This window comes from Thalassophryne amazonica, chromosome 13 (assembly GCF_902500255.1).
Source record: "Thalassophryne amazonica chromosome 13, fThaAma1.1, whole genome shotgun sequence".
Classification (NCBI taxonomy): domain Eukaryota; kingdom Metazoa; phylum Chordata; class Actinopteri; order Batrachoidiformes; family Batrachoididae; genus Thalassophryne; species Thalassophryne amazonica.
The window spans coordinates 55,022,982-55,048,038 of NC_047115.1; the positions used below are offsets into that span (position 1 = coordinate 55,022,982).

General features: G+C 39.5%; 1 protein-coding gene across 3 annotated transcripts in view; it reads right to left on the reverse strand.

The window, feature by feature from the left end:
- Positions 1-3,312: 3,312 nt before the first annotated feature.
- Positions 3,313-25,057, reverse strand: part of khdrbs2 (KH domain containing, RNA binding, signal transduction associated 2) — a 253,004-nt gene continuing 231,259 nt past the window's right edge. The window contains exons 7-10 of one of the 3 annotated variants that reach the window (XM_034185058.1): positions 9,373-9,455; positions 9,005-9,056; positions 5,695-5,798; positions 3,313-3,348 (exon numbers count right to left, since the gene is read on the reverse strand). In XM_034185058.1, coding sequence (XP_034040949.1) covers positions 5,697-5,798; positions 9,005-9,056; positions 9,373-9,455 — 237 coding nt within the window. In that variant the 3' untranslated portion in view covers positions 3,313-3,348; positions 5,695-5,696. Of the gene's footprint in view, positions 3,349-4,652; positions 5,799-8,997; positions 9,057-9,372; positions 9,456-25,057 lie in introns of those variants that run through there. The other 2 variants (XM_034185060.1, XM_034185059.1) reach the window with 2 other exon arrangements.

Consider the following 25,057-nt stretch of genomic DNA (forward strand, 5'->3'; position numbering starts at 1 on the left):
TGTTCTTCAGATCCGTTGGTGGTGGAAGCTGTGTGGGATCCAGCTCTTCTCTCGCCAGACGTCTTCTATTGTCGAGCCTGCCCACACGTCACCTTGTGTATAATTGACATTCCACCATATTGTTATTGTCTGTACTTCGTTGTGCGATTCACAACATTAAATTGTTACGTTTTGGCTTATCCATTGTCTGTTCATTACCGCCCCCTGTTGTGGGTCCGTGTCACGACACTTTCACAACAGGAGTATTAGCATGGAAAAAACCTTTCAGCTTCTGGGGGGGAGGCTCTGCCTCAGACCCCTGCCTTTTTAAGCATTTTTCTTTATTTGCCTCTCATATGTTTGTAAGATCTCCTCGCCACCTAACCATGTCCTTTAGGTCCTTCAGACTATTTTCAGTAAAATGGTTCTTGGGAGCATGAGCATGACTAAAACCTTTCAGCCTGTGGGGGGCACCTTGTTGAGAATTTTCCTTATTTTGCCTTTCATCTTCTGGAGGAGCTCTGCCCCCATACCTCCCACATTTTTTAAGCATTTTTCTTTTTTTGCTTTACAGCCCTCTTAAACCCCTTCCACTTTAAGCATTTTTTTTAAATGTAGATGTACATTAATATTCAAAGTTTTGAGCTAGTTGACAGTCGGGCTGTACAATATGGCCAAATTATCGTATCTCAATATTGTCATGTAAATGTCACTTATATACATGCTGTCCATATTCTTGAGCCACTTAGGTGGGTACAGAGAGTTCCCATGGGATAAAAAAGCTTTTCAACCTACCATCCCTGGTTCTCAAGACCAGGCACCTAAGTGGCTCTTCTCTCTCTCTCTCTCTCTTTTTTCTTTAAAGATATTTAGGTGTACCTTAGTAAACACTAGTAGAGTTCCACCTTAGATCTGGAATGTATAATAGAAGATATACCTTACTGAATTTTCATATCAATATGATATACGATATGATTATGATTTGACACAAAGTGCAGCAACAGTGAAAATTAAACATTCTTAAACAAAACAGTAATAATACCACACTCATTTTGCGCTCATCATAAGGTCAGGATACTGTGCCCTCCAAAAGTATTGGAACACTTGGAACTTCACTCATTTTAATTTGTTTATGCCATTTTAAATACAAGAAATACAATAAATAAATAAAAACAAACAAACAAAAAAAATAACAGCTTCTAAAATTATCTTCCTCAAACTCAAATTGAAAGCAAATCTCTAAAAACTGTAAATAATAATCAGTTTTATTGCCAGTTTTCTTCTTTCAAGTCAGGGGATGGAAACATGAACATTTTCAAGTCAGTGAATATGTCTTGGACTTTATTTACATAAATTATGAAGAAATACAAATGTTTCTTTCACCAAAACATCAAATCTAGGCTTTCATCTCAAATGTACTTTCTGGCAAATTGTAGCTGAACTTTCAGGTCTTCTTTTTAAGAAAATCCTCCCCTGCACCACTTCATCAGGAAGCTGGATTTTATATTTTTAATTAATTTATATCAAGTTGTCGAGATTTGCCTTCAGTTTGAGTTAAGGAAGATCATTTTAGAAGAAACATGTATTTGAAATGGAATAACCGAAATAAAATGTGTGAAATACCAAGTGTTCAATACTTTTGAGAGCAACTGAGAAACAGAGCAGCATCTTACATCTCATATATAGTGCAGCAGATAAGAGAATATTTAGAGTGGAATCCTGCAAATGGTGATACAAGCATCAAATTTGGCACAACTAATCCATAGACTTTAACGCTATAAAAAACCTGATTGACCACTTGAATTTTCAATAGGCAGCCAGGTAGGGGTCAACTGAAAAATTGCACAGGGGTCAAAATTAAAAGATGCTCCAATCATATAGAAAACTACACCGCATTATTTGTCTGATCATAAAGATTCCAAAAAGGTATAGGATGGACAATCTGTGACTGAATGTTATGGAGTTATGAGGTAAAAGTAGCAAGAATGGTAACAAAGGTCACTTTCAGTTTGTACAGGGGTCAAAGTTAAAGTTGCTCCATTAATTTTGCTCCAGGTGTATTTGTGCTGAATTTGATGCTTGTATCACCATTTGAAGGATTGTTTCAGTTATCTGCTGCACTAATAAGCCAACAGAGCATGAACCAGCTGCTGTCTGTTAGCTTAAACATGTGTGTATATAAGGCAACCCGAATTAAAGGAGAAATGTTGCTTTTAACAACCTGGACCTCATTTCTGGCATAAAATATGGTCGTTTACTTACCAATATAAGTTTGGTGTGATTAGAAGTCCATAGTTCAAATGATGTGTTCAGTTCAAATTGGAAGCAAACATTTTTCTTCTTCTACGAAGGTGGATTAGAACTTTCTTGTGGTACAAAGCACTAACTACTGGACAGGAGGAACCTAGCAGACAATGTGACTCACTAATTTCAAAATGCAGGTCTTTCAACCAGACGTGTGGTGCCATGACATGTCAATCATCTGTATCCAATTAGATTTCAGGGGAGTCCAGTGAAATTTGACATTTCCTGTTTCACTGTGACTGAAAATTTGGCACTTCCTGTTTGAGTGTGAGCTTGCCACTTCCGTTCCTGTGAGATTCCATGGGATCTCGTCTGTCAAGCTAGGAAGTGTTTGACATTTGAACATTTCCTGTTTTACTGTGGATCTGAAATTTGGTACTTCCTGTTTAGGATGCCCTGTACCATGAGTGAGCTTCTCGCCTCTGCGCAACGCTTCGTTCGTATTATTGTCATTGCTGTTGTTGTTAAAACTGTCATTATTGTTGTCATTATTATTATTATTATTATTACTGTTGTTCTAATTATTGTTATCACAGCTGTCATTATTATTACTATTGTTGTTATAATTATTTATTATTATAACTCATTACTATTGTCGTTGTTGTTACTGTTATTATTATTGCTGCTGTTGTTGTTATCACAGCTGTCATTATTATTAATGTTGTTACCGTTATTACAACTTTGATTATTATTACTATTGTTGTTGTTATTATTCTTGTTATCACAACTTTCACTATTATTAATATTGTTCCCGTTGTTAATATTACTGTTGTTGTTATAATAATAGTAATAATAATAAAAATAATAATTATTATTACTATTGTTATTATTGTTATCACAACTGTCATAATTTATTAATATTGTTATTGTTGTTGTTATTATGATGATGATGATAATAATAATAATAGTTATTATTATTATTATAACTATCATTATTATTACTGTTGTTATCACAACTGTTATTATTATTGTTAATATTGTTGTTGTGGTTGCTGTTATTGTTGTGTGTGTATATCTACTTACCTGTTATAGTCCCTTCTGAACTGGCCAGATGTGTTTGTACATCTATAAGGGCAAAACAAACATAAAGTAATAATAATAAAAACACATCACCCTTATGTAGCAAAAGTAATCAATGAATGCAGCTTAAATAACACATCATGCAGTATAATATACATAAAACACATATAGTCATTACTGTGAAAAAAGTAAACCAATTCAAGGTGTGATAAAGATGAATTTTTCATTTTTATTGTCTTTATATTAAAGGTGTGATTTTAAGTTTTTCCAAACATTTATTTTAGTGCCTTTTAATGTCAATAATCATTGCTTTAGCACACTGTTTGTGTGAAGTATCTAGTTAGAAATACTAAGGGAGTTTAAATCAAGTGGATTTATATGGGGTTTAAAAATGTCAGGTTTACTTTTTTAGTGTAAGTTATCATTTGATTGTTAGATTATTATTATTATTGTTATTATTAGGGTTACCTGATTAGAGTTTAGTCTTCCTTTCAGTCCCGTGATCTACACTCTTAATGAGAGCCAGGCTTCAGGTGTACTAATCACAAAAGAGAATTCAATTGCCAAATGGACATCAGTGTTGATGTTTAAATCACAGAAAATTGCAGTGCATATGGAAAAGCATATATGTACACTAGACCGAGTGCAGTTTTTCAGTCAGCAATAAAATAGAATCATTATAGCAATATGTGCATCCTATATGGCTCATTATGCTCTGCACAAGCCAGTTTCACATATTTAAGACATAATTATGGTAATATATGAGGACTTCTTACCTCTTTTATCTCCATATCATTCTCAGACTCAATCACAGTATCTGTTTAATGATGTAAAACTCCACAAAATAGATTAAGAAAAAAAAATTAATATTTTCTAAGTCAGAAAGATTCAATGACGTTTGAGCAGGAATGTTATTTATTAATTCTTTTGGGGACACGGTGATGGGTTAATAAAAAACAAACAAACAAACAAAACAGATGTACCTATCACCCGAAAGCATGCAGTTTTAGAAACAAGAAATTCAAATTCTTCTGCATTGGTGATAAAAAATACAGAAAATATACAGTTTGAGCTCCATTGGCAGTTTAATCAGCCACCTATTTCGATATTCTTACATATGGCGCTGTGCTTTATGTTGTTTTTATTAAATACTTTATGTACAAATACAGTTTACACACAGACAATACATAGAATAAAATTTACACACTGTACATTTTGATGTGCTTTCAATCCTGACAAAAATTTGTTTTGCACTATCATGAGGTCACATCTCACCATATTTACCTTCACACATTCACAAAGATTTTGTCAGTTTCAAATAGTGTAACTGGAAACCCATAATCTTTGAATTGGGGTACATTTAGATTTCTGAGAATTAAACATTTTTTTTTTTTAAATTGAGGGACTTTAACCATACAATATTTCTAGCATGCTGAGAAAGATTTACATCCGTTGCCTTTTTTGGTGTTCATCCTGGCATTCATTTTGGTTCTGAACACTTTTACATTAACAATAACTGTCAAACCAGCAAACAACAATTCATGGATGAATGGAAAACCACATCTGGAGACTTTTAGGAAGCGAAAAGGTTCAATACACAACACTTGTCTTGAGACGGTTTGAGGGACAAAATGATCAACAACACTGCTACTGACTGATTTCTTTTAAACTAAAAACAAAAGCAGACAAATTAATAGTTTCTAAAAACATTTGCTTTACAGATTCTGGAATGCATAAAATAGACTTTAAACCATTTCTGGGGGAAAAAGCATTTATTAAAAATCGCTGCTACATTGATCAGTAAAGGAGCAGAAGTTTTGCAAAGCTGTCAAATATCAGCAGCATATTTTGAATTTCTGGTGAAAATTTTGCATGTCACGGGTTAAAAATCCTCCATTGACTTGGAAAGTAATTTTGAGTGCACCGCAAGCTGTCGAGCAAGTCCACGTGAACGCGGTCACACTTCATGAATAAGGTCAAATATGATTATATGCTTTGAATAACCTAAAAATATGTAATTAAAAAAAAAATCATATAGTTATTCATACTCCTAACAGTATTTCACACATTGGGAATTAAATGGGGTGCCAACTCATAAAGCTTCAGAAATCACTAGATTAAAGGGAAATTAAATATTCAAAGCAGGAGGTATAACTTTAAAATATACTGAAGTGGAAAGAGGGGAATGTGGTTTTACTCTGTACAAGAATGTGTTCAAAAATCAACACAAATCCATTTGAAATAAAACAAAAGATTGATTATGACAGCATTGTTGGATTCTGTAGATTTATGTGTTTTCTAGAGTTATTTTAATTTTAGAGGGAAATGGAAAAAACAAAAATACGGTTACAGCATTTTGAGTGGAAAAAAAAGGTGACATATCTGGAGCACCTTCAGTATCTACCATAGGGATGTTTTCTGTAAGCCCCTCGTGTCAGCCGTAGAACTGGGGCTTTGAGGCCGGGGCGGGCAGTCGGCCACTCTTCCCCTGCAAAAAAAACCCAAAAACAGTTCAAAGTAAAAGGCAGTGTGGAAAGCTGTGCTTTCATATCACAAAGTAAAACCTTTGAGCACAGATACACTGCCGTCTCACAATTGATTTAACTAAAGACAAGAAAAATTCAAGAGTGTGAAATCCTATCACAGAGACTGAAGGGACTTGAAGCTCCTGCCACACAAGACCAATTTTATGCCCTCTGTTGGGCCAAACACAGAGATTTGACTGTCAGCAGGTTCTTCCTTGTGAGCCAAATCATATAAAGATGGCGGCCTCTGCTGCATGCCATACTGCGTCACGTCCAAATAAGAAAGTGTTTATGGAGCAGAAAATCATATCATTGCCTGTTTGGTTTTGGCTTGGTCTGACCTGAATGCTCCAATGAACAATTCATTGTGCTGAAGAAATGAACAATACCCTAAACCCGGTGTGACAAGCACCTTATCGCTGCTGCCATGTGATAACCTTGAATCAGCACCTTTAGTAAATTTAAGATTTTTGGCTGAAAATTTTCATGATTTAAACGTGCACACGTTGTACGTAATAGGATGAGAACATCTGGTTCCTGCTGGGCTCCTACATAAAATCAGTTTGGAGGAGAAAAAAAAAAAAAATCTTTGGGGCAATAAGTATAAAAAGGGATTTCAGGCTGCACAGGAGGGACTTGCATTGCATGCACGCCAGCAATTACTCAGCCGATTACTGTCAGCTTTTCAGAAGCAACCTCACTGTAAGAGGGCACATATCCACCAGGCAAAACAGTGATTGGCCTCCTGAGCTTCCATTGTGGTATTTATTGTTGTAGTCAAACACAGCTTGCAACATGCAGAAGCGGCTCCCTGCATGTGGATAATTAGGAGTGGGCTGGAATCACAAGGCTTTTCTTTTATTTCTTTGCTGTGAAACATCTTTCAAATGTCTGCGCAAGAATAGCAAGGATTGTTTGGCCATGACATTTTAGTCATGAATGAATTAAAGTAAGGTTGCTCGTTAAATGTTGTTAAAAAAACACTATTCATTTGAAACAACAGAAACTGCTTTTATATTCACTGTGAAATATGTACTTTCACATGAGCTGTCTTAGCCTGCACTTAGTGAACTGCAGAATCTCATGGACAAAAATACATATAACTTATGTTATTGCATACAAATATTTCTACATGATACCAAATGCATGTCAGTGTCATTTTTCTTGACAGTCCTCACATTTACACACCAATTTTATGACCTGCTGAACAAAGTGCTCAGCGGGAGCAACTTAGATATTCAACACCTTGCTCAAGTGATGGTAAAAGTCCTGTTCTTTTGCCTACACCCACAATTTCTGTCCATCCAGTCCACTTGGTGGATTGAACCTGCAAAAGGACAAGTGTCTATCCACTTCTTCTCTATTTTTATCATGACTCCTGGTTTCTTCAACAATCTTTGGTCCATTCTGGTTTCTTTTCTTTCATTTGAACATTCATATTTAGTCCCTTCTAAAACTTTAAATGGCTTTCTTCTTGCTTCTTCTGTATTTGCTCTGGGTTACCATAGCTGATTGGGTATTGGATGCACATGTTGATTTGGCACATTTTCTGCTGGATGCCTTTTCTGACACAATTCCAGATGTACAAATAAAATGGGCATGAGACCTTTGTATTGGGAGGTAAGTATAATAAATAATTGTTTTAATTTTTTTAGATGTTCCATAAGTGTATTTTTTTTAAAAACATTTATAACAGTAAAGCATTTTAACCTGTATTTCTTTAAAAAGGTGCTAATAAAAAATCAGGGCTTTATCTGTCCCGTCCCCCAATTGTTTTACTCCAAACAAATTTTTCTGTATTTTAAAGTTTCTGCCACAAAGCTTAGGGAGATAGTGAGTCATCCAGTCCCAGAATCATTATAACACCATGCGTTGCCTGAGTGATAGCAGAGGCAAGTTTCATTTCATTGCACAACAGCAGGTACCGAAATAACTTCCCTAATGTAGTTATTTGATCAGAAGGCTCCTGGATTCCATTTACAAATGCATCAAAAATAAAGGCAATTCCTCATACGAGATGATGGATGAAAATACTTTCTTTACATGTTTGCTTGTCCATATTAGCCTCATGATGATGATGTCTCAGGCCAACATTTCAAAGGTTCATGGCACAATATTTACTTCCTATGACTGGAAACAGGAACATGACACCACATTTTACTTCAACTGCCAACTGCTAGTAAATTCCCTCCACTATTCAAAGATGTTCTTGGTGTACAGAGATCGATCGATCGATCGATCGATCTATCTATCTATCTATCTATCTATCTATCTATCTATCTATCTATCTATCTATCTATCTATCTATCTATCTATCTATCTATCTATCTATCTATCTATCTATCTATCTATCGATCGATCGATCGATCGATCGATCGATCGATCGATCGATCGATCGATCGATCGATCGATCGATCGATCGATCTATCTATCTATCTATCTATCTATCTATCTATCTATCTATCTATCTATCTATCTATCTATCTATCTATCTATCTATCTATCTATCTATCTATCTATCTATCTATCTATCTATCTATCTATCTATCTATCTATCTATCTATCTATCTATCTATCTATCTATCTATCTATCTATCTATCTATCTATCTATCTATCTATCTATCTATCTATCTATCTATCTATCTATCTATCTATCTATCTATCTATCTATCTATCTATCTATCTATCTATCTATCTATCTATCTATCTATCTATCTATCTATCTATCTATCTATCTATCTATCTACAGGGTGACCCTCCGAACCCATTAAAAGGTCCAGCAGATTTCTTGAAATATGTATGAAAGACATGTTGGTCAAACAAGGGAATGACATTTTGCCTGGAGGCCTATTTCACCAACAAATCATACCATTTGAGTTTAATAATAATAATTTTAATAATTTTGAGAGAACATGACTTCTATGCAAAGTGACCAAGATATCTGAAAACATTGGGAAATGATCATACACAGACTGAAGTACAAGTTTGTAGGATTTATTACACTTTTTATGGGTTCTGTTTTTTGGTATGTATGTATGACTTTGACTTTTGACGGTATGCTCTCAAACTACGTAGTTTGAGAGCATACCGTCAAAAGTCAAAGTCGGAAGACACAACAAAAAATGTCTGATGCCCCACTCCCCAAAATATTAAATAAAATGCTCTCACCATAGTTGTTGTAGGTTTCATCACTTGTTCTGTGTCCGTATTCATAATGTTCTGAAAAGCTAAAGCAGACAGATTGAAAGACCAGTAGCAAGTGTTAATATTTTCAGTTTTGGAATACATGAGAAATTACTGAAATGTTTTGTCAGGCTATAAATACTTTGTTGCGTAAAGAAACAAGATGTAAATTCATAGTTCAGTAGTGCAGCTGTTTCTCATTAGTGCCACAGTGTATAAAGCTTTCACATGCTGTAAATACCAGCAGGGGAACATAAACTACATAAATTGGACAAAACCAACAACCAAACAAACAAAAAACCCAACAACAACAAAAAACTTATTTTGTTTAATGTATGTTTTCCTGAGTGTAACCATCACCTCTGTGACTGGTTGCTGTAGTTATCGTCATAGGCTTCATAAGTCTGGTCTTCATATTCACCACCACATTCGTCATCGTAAGCCTACGAGAAAGAGTTTTGTGAGCATGGAGTTGTCTTTATCTGCTCTAACTGGTTAGAAATGAACAAAACCTATCAATATTTTGCTCCACAGGCAACTTCCATTACTTTGAGTCCATAATAGGAGAGGAAACCAGGAAAGAAAAATCATGTCACACAGCCAATATTGATTCAAGTTTGCAGGGGAACATGGCTCACCAGTGGAACCCTAATGAACAGCCCCCAAGTGTCTTACTGCAATATAGATCTCAAATATTGATATGGAGCTACTGAGGAAACAGGCACAAAAAGCCACAAGTGACCCATGATCAATAACAATAAAACACAGCAAACAAAGTGTAAATGTCCTAATTTTGTGGCTGTAGTATAGCCGCATGGTTCCTGTAACCACACGGCTCAAGAAGATGAAATCTGAATTAAAGCTTTGTTTATGAATCATATATAAAAATATGTTTCAAACACAAGCTCTCCTCTTCTAACATATAGACACAAACATACTGTAGAAACACTTACATGGAAGAAGTGGTAGGACTGTTTTTAATGGAACTGAATAATGATATAATAGAAGTCTTTCTTTTCAATGGGACCAGCAATCACAGAGTGCAGATGCTGGTCTGCGCTTAACGGAGCGTAGTTTCACTCCTGCAGTCAGCAGCAAACGTCTCAGGTCTTAACATATTCATATTATCACAGCCACATATATTTTGCATGTCTCCCTTATTATTGTGTATGTAGCGCATTGCAGTATTGTTAATACTATAAAGGTACACATCACTGGAAGATGAAATTTACTGATCGTTAACCACAAACCACAGTGACTTTTGTATGTGCAGGTAATGAGTGTTAAATAGTGCGATGACTGGAAAGGCTAATGGTAGTAATGTAAGTAACTATGCATCAACAAATTTGAAGTAAGTCCTATGCAGGCAGACAGGTATCCACACCTGATCCTCCCAGTTCTAAAGCAGAGTAGGTCCTGACTTGTCCTTGGCTGGGAGACCATGTGGAAATAACAGGAGCTGTGAATATGCTTCTTTTTGTCATACTCAAGTTGTGTCAGGAAGGGCATTCAAATTAATTTATTCACACAGCGCCAAATCAAAACAAAATCACACCAAGTGCTTCACATAGGTAAGGTCTAACCTTACCAACCCCTTCAGCAAGCAAAGAGGTGACAGTGGTAAGGAAAAACTCCCTCTGGTGTTTTTTTCTTTTTGAGGAAGAAACCTCAAGTAGACCAGACTCAGAGGGGTGATCCATTGCTTAGGCCATTCTAACAGTAAGAGTGATTGGTTAAAACAAAATACAATACAGAAAAGACAATATACAAAACAGAGTCCAGAACAGGGGCCTGTACTACGAAGCGGGGTTACTGGCTTATCAGGGTAACTTCGGGAGCAAGTTGATGACGTGTGGAGTAACTTCCCGGTTAACCCGTACTACGAAAGGTGGATAGGTTTTGATCAAGGTATGCTGCCACGGCAACTTACGCTGTGTGCCAAACCTGCTCGGAGCAGGTTATGTTCTCGGTTAGCTTGAGGTTTTCGCTTAACCACTCCCTTTATAAGTACCATCCATCCACCTTCAATCACTCCGAAGACAATGCCGGCCTACCTGGATGATCCGTTTGATATTGGAGCATAAATTGTGAGGGGCTCACCTCGCAGGGCGAGGACTTTTAAAGACTGCCGGAATCCGCTGACATACCCGGACGATATTCTCTATGAAAGATATAGATTCTCAGCCGAGGGAATTCGTTATCTTTGTCAGCTGATTGGGCCAGAAGTCTGTAACATCACCCATTGTACACTGTAAAAAAAAAGACTGTTGTTTTTACAGGAAAACGCTGGCAGCTGTGGTCACCAGGGAATTCCTGTAAAAAATACAGCAGTTAAATGTACAAAAAACAGAGCTCTTGTTTGTAGATTTAACAGTTCTTTTAAAGAGTCAGCCGTGGTTCATTCACTGTAAAGGAGGTGGTTGCCAAGTGGTTAATGCGCTTGGTTTCAGTTCAGAAGGTTCCGGGTTCAAATCCCACCCCTGCCACATTTCTCCATGTAATGTGGAGTTGCGTCAGGAAGGGCATCCGGCGTAAAACTTGTGCCAATTCAACATGCAGATCCACCTTGGATTTGCTGTGGCGAACCCAAGTGCAAACAAGGGAGCAGCCGAAGGGACTTACTTACTAGAGACTGGCACCTGGAAACTATTTGAAAAATTTATCTGGCTTTCGGTGAAAATGTTACGGGCTTCACAGAGAATAAGGACTGTTACTACAGCTTTAAGGACGGGTTCAAGGACGCTCGGCGCGCCGCGCTCCGAGCTGCGACGACGAGGCAGAAAACGCCAGATCATTTCTAAGCTGATGGCTCTGTGGATACGAGACCGTTGTGTGCACTTTCTCTGGTTATCACAAGAGCTGGACATCAGCCATTTTCCATCAGATTTCACTTTTAACAAGAGATTTTGCCATGGAAAGCCACGCGGAGGCTTCGTGCGTAACAACCGATTCGCTGTTTGAGCGAGACAAAGAACACCTCCGTTTCGGCGTGTCATGGGACAAGTTGGGACATGCCTATCTCGGCTTTCAATGCTTACCAGTCCAGTAAGTATCAGAAAAATTGTGGAGAGCTGGGCTTGTCCTAACTTGTCCTCTGACACGCCGAATCTGAGGTGTTCCTTAAAGCTGTCCTTAAAGCTGTAGTAACAGTCCTTATTCTCTGTGAAGCCCGTAAAACTTTCACGAAAGCCAGACAAATTTTTTAAATGGTTTCCAGGTGCCAGTCTCTAACAGCTTCTGAAAAAATTCTGATGGAAAAAAAGTCCAAATCATTCCGCCATTTCCAGACAATGAAAATCCAACGAGGGGGCGGGACCACTCCCTCCACAAGGCATGCTCACAGGCGAATGACGTCACCGACAGGCGTGGAAAAACTCACGCATGCGCACGAGGGTTCAAGCTTGTCTGACGTAAAAACATATGAATCAAATCCATATAGTTTAAAAAAAAACTAAAGAGGACCATTACTTTATTGACAGACCTCGTGTGTGTGTATATATATATATATATATATATATATATATATATATATATATATCCAGGGGGGAAGATATACTATTTCACTGGAAGGGCCTGTGCAAATGGAGGACAGAGCACTGGCTCCCACTCTGATCCAGTGTTTGCCATCAGATGTTTGGACATTGCAGTCTTCAGCGCTTTTTATGGCCATCTGACAGCAGTCTATGTTGTCTAACTGTTGTCCAAATAAGCTTTGGATGCAATTGTGCAGGTGTGGATGAAGCAGTCTGGACGGGGTCCGCCCACAGTCTACATGCCTATTTCCCTCCCTACTGCGTCCGGATTATGGCCATTTTTGCAGTATCGGCCTGGTTCCTGCACATTTTTACTATGTGGGTCTAAAAGTGCATCAGGCATAAAATGTGCCAAATGCCAATGTGATACTGCACTGGATCTGCTGTGGCAACCCAGAGCACCTGAGGTAGCCAAAGGGAAAAAAAAAAACCCCCCACAGTAAGTCCTACACAGGGTCCAAGACCCATCAGTCTGGCACCTATCTCTGGATACTATAGTGGTAAGTGTATGACAGGATGTTAATTCATTCCAGGTTACTTCTCCAGCTAAGATGGGTATCCATTTAGAGCTGGTAGATTGGGACACTGCAGATGCCCAAGGACACAGACAATTGGACTGAGTGGGTATCGAATCCTCATGGGCAGGCAGTTCAGTGGTATAAGGCGTTGGACTACCAGCATATAGACCTAGATTCAATTTATAGTTATGCTACTTGTCCGAGCTCTTGGACAAGGCATCTAATCTGTATTGTCCCAGCCCATCCAGCTGTAAATGGGCACTGGCTTTTGGTGCCCTGTCTAGAGGAAGACATAGACTCTCATTTTCGTCATGCTACAGAATCCAGGGGTAAGCACAAATGGTTGTAGGGCTCAGGGACTACATAAGATTCCCTCTTCTTTTGTATGGCAGTGCAACTGTTTTACCATTGAACCTACCAACTTGTCCAGTGCAATAGTGTTATACAAATTAATTTTTCTTCCCAGAGTAAAGAAAAAATAATGTGTATGGCAAAACCAACAATTTAACTATGTCAATCAGGGCAGCACACAGAGCACAGTGCCCAGACCATGTTAATGTGAACACACCTTTACTCTGTGAAGTTTTTATTAGATATGGAGCAGTTTTCTTAATGGGCTTGGCATAAGTATTCAAGTCATGGTATTCTCTCTCAAATATAATGTTTTGAGAAATTCTATCTGTAGCAAGATCTCATCACTCTCACACATCTTCAACTGCTTATCCGGGTTAGGTCACAGGGGCAACAGTTCCAGCAGGGGAGCCCAAACTTCCCTTTTCCAGGACATATTAGGTACCTCTGACTGGGGATACCGAGGCGTTCCCAGGCCAGTCTGGAGATATAATTTCTCCACCTCATCCTGGGTCTTCCCCGGATGTGCCTGGAATACCTAGGGAGGCACCCAGGGTGCATCCTTATCAGATGACCGAACCGCCCCAGCTGGCTTCTTTCAATGCGAAGGAGCAGCAGCTCTACTCCAAGCCCCTCATGAATGACTGAGCTTCTCACCTTATCTCTAAGGGAGACACCAGTCAACCTCCTGAGGAAACCCATTTCAGCCGCTTATACCCATGATCTAGTTCAGGGGTGGCCAAGTTCGGTCCTCGAGAGCCACATTCCTGACTCTCTTAGTTGTCTCCCTGCTCCAACACACCTGAATCCAATGAAAGGCTCATTAAGGGCGGTACACCTGTCAAATGGTAACGCAAACTCAGGGATGATGGAAAATTCCTGTGGAGCAGAAGGGCAAAAGCTCGCTTGAGCTTGATTTTCAATGTGAATACAGACCGTGATCATGGAGCCTTGTGACCCTTCTGACCCTTCTGACTTTTTAGGTTTTAAGCAGGAGGTGTCAGAAAAGTTACCACAGAGATAACTGGTCTGTGGTGACCAAGAGTTCATAGTGATGTCACTTTTTGAAACTTCAATGTCAACTCTTCCTGTCATCATGAATCGGAATTCACCAAGCGTTGGATTATTCACCCACTAACAGGGAATGTGAAAGAGACTCGGCACCTTGACACTTGCACGAATTTGATCCTTGCACTGTCGCACAATTCATCATGCCAATGCTTCCCGCTTTGTCTCGATACCATGCTATATAAAATAAATTTCATAGCCAATGACGCATTTGCTTTCACAACTCCATTCTCCCATCGAACCCAGAATCACAGAGAAATTATCAACAGCTGCAGGTTGTCTTGTGCGTGTTCTGTGGTGGAGAACGCATTTGGAATCTTGTCTCAAACGTAACTATTTATAATAATTACTATATAGTAATGGATTGGTAAAACAGGTGCCTTTTCATTCCTTCTCATGAACTGGATAATGTATCTGTAAAATTATGTTTATTATAGATGTAACATCTTGTTATAATCTCAGTTTCAAGTTCAGATGCCCTGCGCGCAATGACACGCAGTGACACACAGTGTTTTCAAACAGGTTGCGTAATGTTTATGACTAGTTCACAAAATTAATGTGTGCCAGAAGTTTTGAACATTTCAAAATTTTCTTTACAAACTGGCACACAGCTGCGCACATTTTACGCACAGCTTACAATGGGTTTACTCATTGGCATGCCAGATTGCGTGCAAATGTCAAGGTAACGTGCACGTGAGTTGAGAGGTGGCCCCTTGGTGCAATGAAAGTGAGAGGCGCACAGTCATAATCCCACAGATGGTACCTTCACACTACTGGCTCCACACCAAGCACATACACCAAGTCGTAAAAAAACCCATGTTTTGCGACTTACGCTTTGCGAAACCTGCAATCACGTTTCGGAAGATATTTTTTTTTCAGTATTCACATTTTGCCATTCATGGTTTGTAGATAAAGCCTCTCTCCCAACGAATAGGAAGCCATGAATAATGAGCCACACATGGGTGTGTCAGCAATTATTTGAAGAATGAGCCACATTTTAAGATATCACATATCCGCTACTAAGGTGCCTCTATATGCCTCTCTGTACCTCACATGTGCCAGGTATCAGCCTCTAGTGAGCCACGACTGACCTGCCATTTGAGTCCCGTCCAGCCTCAAATGGCTCGTGTCGCCATATATGATCCACATCAAGCCACATATGATCCATGTAGCGCCATGTATTGCGACGTTGGTGCACGTTTAGGTATGTTTTTGGTCCAACCCTCTACCCCTCCCACACGTGGTCCCTTTTAAAGTGTGGGTTTTCAATTCACAGCATCCATTCAAGATTTCACATTTTTTAAATGCAGTCCAAAAATAGATGTTCCAATACAGTCTGATCGGTGTGCGCTGTGTGCCAGGCTGCTGTTCACCTGTGTTCCAGAGTCATTAAATGCACCAGACCAGATAGACGTGAACCACGGGTTCCTGGACAGTCACCTCTGTGCTTCTTCTCACTGGCTTTAATTTCTTCTGCGACTTAGTCATTTTGACACTGTGATCCAACTTTTAATTTTGTTTGTCCATTATTCACTGCAAAATCACTCTTTTGCGAGTTGGCATTTTGCGTAAATGCTAGTCTTGAGTGCGAGCCATTCCATTCTTGCGCGCACACACAGCAGCACTCATCTGATCCATTATAACAAGATGATAAATCTATCATACACATACTTTTACAGCTGCTTATAAAGAAGAAATGAACATGCAACTGTTTTACCAAGATATTAAAACATTACAAATACTTACCTTTTAGGCTGTTCCAAATATGTTCTCCACCTCAGCGCACGAGACAGAGAGAGAGGAAAAAAGCTGCAAATGAAATGTCCTCTGTGATTTCAGAAGAGATGAGAGGTGTTTTTAACATCCAAGCTCTGACAGAAAATGATTAATCAGCTACAAAATAATTATTTTATATACAGCGTCCGGTGCACAAAGCAGGTGGAATTATAGTGGGCAAGAGACCTGAGCCTGTCAAAAATAGCCTGTCCTCTCCTCGTAGCTGCCACTTGGATAATGGGCTTTTAACAGCTTCATCCTCACCACCACTAAAATCCTTGTTTGTACTCATAGTACCACATACACAAACTGCCCCACGCTGTTGTTGCTAAATTTTGAACTTCTTGAAATTGGCGCCACGCTCAGAGATAAGCCTTGTTAGCCAAATATTCTGCCTCTCAGAGCCACTATTCTCCCACGACTGTTGAATAACTGGACTCGTACCCCCCCCCCCCCCAAAAAAAATGCTCCATGGTTCATTATCCATCCTTCATTATTTGGTGGGACCACAATTTGTATCCGATTCATGTTTTGGAGGTTAACAAGGCTAAATATTACTACTACATTTCTGCAATTTTGAAAAGCCACACGAATAAATCATTTAGTGCTGTTCCTGTGTGTGATGTCATGTGTGTGTGTGTGTGTGTGTGTGTGTGTGTGTGGGTGGGTGGGGGAATTATAATATTCAATACATTTCCATTAAGATGCGTTAAATAGTGATGCTGTGTTAGTGTTCTTTGGGGAATGAAAAAGTGCCAGTCCAAATAGTATTTCTGTGAAACTGAAGCATATCCAGGTTTTTAAATCCAGGTTGCAACTACTGAAGTAATTTGCCTAATGATGATGGTCACTGGTAGCAATGAAAACCTGCAGATTATCGGTGCTCAATGGTGCAGCTGTAAAGTCGTTGCTGGATCAGTTATAATGCTGGAATCTCTAAAACCTAACAAAAATGTGATTTGATCACTTTTTACATCATGTCATTACTATGCTGGTGATGGCCTGATTAGATTGCACAAACTAAGCCACAGAGATACAAACAGGGGTCACTGAAAAGTTCCAAAAACACCAAAACCTACCAGTTTCTTTATTATGGTAAAGTTGTTGATAATTTGAAAGACCAAAGGATATTTTTGAAGGCTGACAATCAGTTCAGACAAGTTAACTTGCCATTGTATTGTTGTTATGGTCTTATGGTAACAGGGCTGGTACTTTTTGGCTTATGTGCTGTCCTGATCTACCGGAAAATTGGCAAGACAGCGGCATCAAGAACCATGGCCCCTCGCTTGTCCATCATGATTAACGAGGTTGGCAAGGCAGTGCATTCTCAGACTGCGTTGACTCTTGAACTTAGACGCAAATTGGATGACACCTTGGAGCTGATGCATGCCTTGCAGTTGAAGCTGAAGGTTTCAGAGGCCGGTGAATATTCTTAATTCAAAGTTAGGAATATTCTTAATTTATAATTGGGATTTGGCTGAGTGAGTGGATCTATATAAAAAAAAGTGTTTTTCACTGCTCGGCTGCAACATTACAGGCATCAAAGTCAATTGCACTCTGTTTACCTCCAGAGGAATTTATCCAGGCTCTGGTGAGACTATTTGGCTCCAGTCTTATCTCAAGCCACAAGGACAATAAACTGACTTACACATGGACCAAAGCATGCTCCCGCCTCTCCTCTTACCACTCTCTGCCCCTCCCTCCCTGCGGCAGGCCTTGTCCCCTCTCAAGCTTGGCTGGCGGTGCTACTTACAGTTACAGCGGCCTTCACCCACTTTGCCTCAATTTGGATGATGGACTGCTTCAAGTTTAGTGCACATAAAAAATGTCAAATGTATATGTGTTGTCTTTAATTTTGATGTGTGCCATTATTACGGTAAACAAGTAATAATTGTGGATTAATTGCTGTATCTTGTGTCTGAGGTAACTGGAGTGTAAACATAATTGCCCTTTTTTGGGATCAATAAAGTTGTCTGAAGTCTGAAGTTATCCTTGATACTGGAGAAGAGGCAAGAATGTGCAGTTACAGACTTTTTTTTACTTCTTTAAAAAAAAAAACAGATTCTTGTCATTTTATTTAACTGTTTTTACATCCACTCATTGTTAAAATTTCACCACTGTGTTGCATCCTGCAAGAGGATCTCATGTACTGACTTTATAGTTCACTTGTGTTTACAGCTTGTGTTATCAAACAATATGACAGAAAATGGAAATTATGCATGGTTTTCATTTTTTTGCAACAACAATCGCAATCACTATGTTTAATTGTGTAACATAGAAATGGTAATTTGCTTGAGAACACTATGCTCCAAGCAGTACAGTAGTTTATGTTTAAATTAGTGTAGCAGATAATAGAATATTTCAAGGGAATATTTCAAATGGTGGTACAAGCACCAAATATGGCAAAAAATATTCCTTAGACATTACCCTTTTGAAAATGCCCACAGGTCACTCAATTTTTCAGAATGGCAGCCATTTTCCAAATGGCCATTAGGGCCCCTTCACACACAGTGCAAATTTGGTCAAACTGTGCATGAAGCAGGAATCGCATGTAATACGTGTAAAAATGGATATAGTTGTAGCAACAGGTGTACACCTGTTGCTGCAAATATATCCATTTCAAAATGAATTGAAATTTATCAGTTTGAACATTAAATATCTTGTCTTTCTGGTGTATTCAGTTGAATATAGGTTGAAGAGGATTTGCAAATCGTTGTATTCTGTTTATATTTACATTTTATACAACATCCTAACTTCATTGGAATTGGGGTTGTAGAAAATGTATGGCCATACTGTCAACATGAAAACAATCAGCAGACGATCACTGTCAAGCTGGATGTGAAGTTTATCTAAGTGCCCCACAAGTGTGGCTTTGCAAAAAGTCACACACGTGGGGCATGTGTCTCGCATGTGCCATGCCCCCCGCACCCGCAACACATCTGGCATCCTGGGGGGGGGGGGGGGGGGGGGGGCACACTTGCATAAAATGCTTATGTATGCAGATCTGATCACAAGGGGGCTGGACAGCGAAGTCTTATCACACACAGCACGGTGAAGGACTTGTCAGCTGATTACAGCACACTGACAGCTGGATGACAGCTCAGTGCACACATTAAAAACAAAGACACCACCATCAGGACAGTTATATAAATAATTATGACAATACCTACATAAGCAATTAAATAACAAATAACGAAAATGAATGGCCACATAACACACAGAGTGACACGTTTGGTCTGGGTGCTGAATGGATGGGGGGGGGGGGGGTGTCCAGTCACAGCCGCAGCTATAAGGATCTCTGCTCCTGGACGTCCCAACTGGAGGACATGAACTAACAACATTCCTCTGTGAGGCGCGTGTCTCTGCCTGCTGTCCTCACATGGAAATATATAAAACAACTTTCACCTTTACGCCGGACTGTAGCGGCGGGACACAGCACCTCCTCCATGTCCTTGTTGATTTCAGGTATTTTCCCACACCTTTTACCGGACAGTGATGGTAGCTTAGTGGTAACGTTTCTGGCTGGTAATGAGAGCTTTTGGAAAGTGCAGGTTCAAATTCTTGTATCTGATTCCTGGTCATTCTACCTATTTGTGTCCTTGGCCAAGACACTTCATCTGCATCATTGCAGTCCAACCAGCTGTACCAGCCTTGGCAGGGGATGTAAAATGTGATTGAGTGGCATCAGTGGGAGCTAGAGACCCTCATCCACCGATAGCTCGGGATAAGAACTGGTCAACAAGGATTCATGTTTGTAGCCAAAAAATACTTTTGGGCACCAAAACCATCCAAATTGGTTCATATGAGATTCTGCAACTCAGTATTTTGGCTGGTCTGTGGGCTTTTTTTTTTTTAAAGAATTATGTCTAAGGAGTATTTTTTTTTTTATTTTTTTTTTTTTTACCAAATTTGGTGTGTGTAACACCATTTACAAGATTATTTCTGTTACCTGCTTCACTAAGATACTCTCGCCATAACATGAGTCTCACTACTGTGTCAAATTGTTGTAATACCACAAGCTGACCTTTTCATAATAACTTTCTCTTCTGGCTGGAATGTTAATAAATGCCTAATTATTATCAACGATTTTATGGAATGCTGGTTGGAAACACGCTAGCGACAAGGATGCGCATCAGGTCAATACTGGTCGATAAAACCTATCAAAGGGTGTGACAACCATCAAGTGACCACGCAGTTGGTACAGCGGGTCGTTATAATAATTTTAAAACAAAAGCAATGAATATATGTAAGCCTTAACATTATCCAGGGTGAGCTCTACTCAGGGAGAACCGTGCCAAAATGTTTGACATTCTGTCTGGGTTATCTTGGACCACAGACACCACAGGCTGTGTTCACATTTGTCACGGCATGTGTAAATATTTGTTGTGTGCAAACAATCTGTCCCTCAATTAATGAGGCTTGATTCTTCCAGTCTGATGATCATCCGTAAAAATAATTAACCCCCCCTTCCCCCTTCTTTAATACAAGGCAGAGGAAATAAATCAAATGTTCGCACAAGGCTGCAGAGTCCTCGCTCTGTGTAATTAGGGACAGTGAGAACCTAAAGGCCCTTAGCAGTGTGCTTCATTATCAATTGACAAGCTGTACATCCCCTGACAGTGACTGAGCTTCACAGGGAGCTGCCTGTGAATGCATTTCCACACAGCACAAAATGAGATTTGCAGTCCTTTGTCTCAGTTTGCATCCTCATCACCGGCTGAATACATTCTACTCTTCTTCTTTTCTTTCGAAATTCAATCTGAATGCATCTTTGGTTTAGTTTACAGCTATACTCTAAAATGATTCATTTACTTTTAAAAAATATGATTCTGGAAGCTGCCCAGAGTGATTCCTGGTTACTACTTGGATAGAAGACCTCTTTGGAAGCTTGAAGGCTGTGTGTATATTTCTCCAGGTGAAAGTGGAGTTGTCAGGAAGGGCACCCCGTGTACAAAATGTGCCAAATCCCAATGCAGATCGGAGCTGCTAAAGTGGGAGTAGCCAAAACAACAAGGCTGAAAAAGCTATACAGCCATTCAAATTTCACAAAACTGACAAAATTTAGTTTCTGCTGAAATCCAAGCATGTATTTTATTCCTCTCACTCTGAGTGCTAGCAGGTGCATTTCCAGAAAATGTCTCACTCAGCAATTCTAGCCATTTTTTGGCGTGTGAAAACAAAACTTCTGAGCTTTCGTTCGAAAGTGATGGCATGGATTTACAGACAGGAGACGACACACTTCACCCCCAAACCCTTAACTTTTTCAGAGTGTTGATTTTGGAACCTAAAGTGTGGTGGGGCACTGTTTGTGTGGATGGTAGTTTACTAAAGCTGTGTTAGGAGTTAATGGATTTTATTTAGCGTGCCACAAATGTGAGAGAACTAAAGGTGGAGCTGCAGCCGACAATTGCGTGTGCTTGCGTGTGGGATTTGATCGCGTGGAGTTTACATTTGGAAATAAATCTACTGGGTGAGTCTGGCATGTTCAGGATTTCCCCCTTTTGCATTTTGTGGAAAGCTTTTCTTTTTTTTTTTTTTACTTTGAGTGTGAATTTAGAGCTGGAATGTGTGTGTGTGTGTGCGCTGTGCAGCTGATGAGATGGACAGCAGCTCCTGCCACTGTGAACATGAATGTCTTCATGATGTTTTTTCCCTGGCAACAGATGTATTTGTGTAGATTTTATTGATAACAACACTCATAATTAATTGTGCACAAAACTGAGCCTCGAACAGAGATTGTTATTGACACGCTGCTTTTCTGGCTCATGGCCGCAGGTGCACAAAACCTTCTCAGAGCTGCTGCTTTTACTGTGACTGCATCAAAATTAACAGCTATCACTTAAAAATGAGTCATCATAGCACAACATCACACTTATGTCAACTTTGGAATTAATCTCTGCCTCAGCTCTTAACATGAACAGCTACATTCCATTGAAGCGTGCGCTGGGACGCTTCTAATAGCTACGAAATACATGAGTACTCACGAATACTTTGTTTTAGGAAGTCTCAAGTTGGGAGGAGCTCCCACTTGATCTATGATGTTGGTATGATTGCTATCATAGACTCTATGGGTTGTTACTATAAGTAGTTCAAGGCCGTCTGTTGTTTTGAAATTTTGCCCTTCAGGGGAACTATGTATTGTAGTTACTGCAAATTTTGATCATATTGGCAATGCCACATTATGAATCCCATATTTAAAGGCTAATAAATAAAATCATTGTGGTGCCAAAAGAAAAAAGAATCTTTTTATGATGTAAATCTTAAACAAACAAAAACAAATCAAAAGTAGTAGGGTACACTTAAGTGAAAGCACAAACCAAAAACTTTTAAGTCTTTAACCCTGTGGGGTCCGAGGACATTTTTTGGACAGTTCACTCGCCTGGCATAAATGTTTTATTATTGCTGTTAACAGATCTCCCTGCATTCCACAATCAAGTTTTATGCCTCTTTTTTCAGGACAACCTGTGCTTTCAAAATATATATGTTTTTGTTGTGTTTTATAAGTGTAATAAAGGTTTACAATCAAAAATAAGCAAGGAAAAAAATAAAGCGGAAAATAATTTTCCACACACATTTATTCAAAACACACAGCAAACTATAATAAACAACTGTTTTGACACTTTATAAAGGTAATTTGAGGTCTTGTGTGAAAGACTGAACAACAAAAAGGTTCAAACAATAAACACAAATGCACATTTTGAACAATATATACAAAATGGTCTATGCATTTTGTTGTCCACTGATATGGTAAACAGTGCTTTATGCAGAGAAAGCAACAGAGTTATCCAGTAACATTCACATGTAAACTAGTGGAGCAATCCTGATAGTTACACACTCTTTATTTGAGCACGTGAGATTGTCATCAGAGGTTCTCTGTGTGCTCCTGCTTTCGCTGATCGCTGTGCGTAATGGCGCAGGGCACACTGAGTATGTACTAATAGTATGTACTCACTGGAGCACCCAGGGGGCTATTCAAATGGGCCAACTAGTAACACATCACTCCTGAAAACGATCTTTGGCTTTTCATGTGAGGTAAATCTGCCCTACGATTGGATTTTGGAAAACCATGTGATGGTGAACCAATTCCGATTGGACACTCACATTGCGCACGTCATCAAGCGGCTTCTATGAGGAGTACAAAGATGGCCGATGGCTGGCTTGAAAGTCCGTGGAGTTAACTTTTCAGTAAAAAAAACAAAAAAAAAAAACAAGCAAGTTTCTATCTCATATCATTCAAAAGTTATTTATAATTTAGTAAAGCTTGGACTTGGCCCCAGAGGGTTAACAAACAACTTGTTTCTGTGCCTGTTGCTTTAAATAGGAAGTAACCGTGGCAGGCTATGACCTGAAAATCTAAAATCTAATAAAACTGAACCTTGTTTAAGTGTCATACAGCCTTGACTTCCAGTCAGTTGCTTCACCAAAAGCTTTGTTACTTAAAGCTCACTTCTTGTTGTGAAAGTGTAGGAACACGGACCCAAAACAGGGGGCGCAAATGAACGGACAATGGAGGAAGTCAAATAACAACACTTTACTGTTGTGAATAAGCACAACAAACACAACAGATTACAACAATAGACAAAGAAGTCAATTCACAAAATGTGTCACGTGGGCAGGCTCGAAGATAAGAGACGTCCGTCCAAAGCAGAACCGGAACCACACGATTTCCTCCGCCACCGAACCCTGGGAATACTGGAGCCGCCAAGTCCCGAACTCCCAGGTGGCCACTGCCTCCGCGTGTCGGATCTGGTACTGCTGGCGAGGAACAAAAACAGTTAAATGTGGGTGCGTTTGCACCCAGCAACCCGTATGGCGGGAAAACCACCTCCTCCTCTCGTCGGAAGAACGTCTGCTATTTAACGCACAAAAGTAACAAAGTGTTAATGTCAAAAAAGACAACACAGTCGGCTGAGTACGGTACCTCCTAGGTAGAACGATATCTCGGCAAAGAGGTGGAGATGTCGTCTTGCTGATATACCACTGCTGATCAGATGATTGGTGACAGCTGTCGTAGGCGATAAGTGACAGCTGTCACCCCGGCTGCTCCTGTGAGGCGGCAGCGCCCTCTGGTGCCTGGAGCCCGCACTCCAGACAGGGCGCCCTCTGGTGGTGGTGGGCCAGCAGTACCTCCTCTTCAGCGGCCCACACAACACTTCTACCGCCATGAGAGACTAACATCTACTGGTCTAATAATTTATAGTACATTTACAATAATAGCGCCGCCGTTCAGCATAAGCAGACTACGCAGCCTGTGTGGGGCACCAACCATGTTGCACTAGTTTGCAGGGCCTCCAATTGACTGAAAAATGTGTTGAAATTATTACATTATTACATTTCAAAATCAATATGAATTATTTATGAATAGACCCATCGTTTTTGTCTTTAAACATTGTGTAGGCCCCTACCCCATTACTTAATTGGGGCAAATTAACAGTTTTTTTTTGCCTAATATAAAGCCCCCATCCACCCCCGCCCCAATTCCCGGAAATGGTACAGCCCTGTTTGTGTCTTTCTCTGTTCGCTGTGTCGCCTAACCAGGGTTGCCAGATGTGATGATTTCCAGTCCAATAAATGCTCAAAAATGCATGGAGGCACTAAATCCTGCGCAATTTGAACTGATTTTTAAAATGTCTGTGGCAATTCTATACAAAAAACTCATCCAGTGCCATATTTTTACCCTAAACAAACCAACTGGATGGGAAAACACCCAATCTGGCAACCCTGCGCCTAACTGAAGTAGCACTGCTAGCCCACATTCGATTCTGACACAAGACGACAAGTTGCCACTATGCCACAATT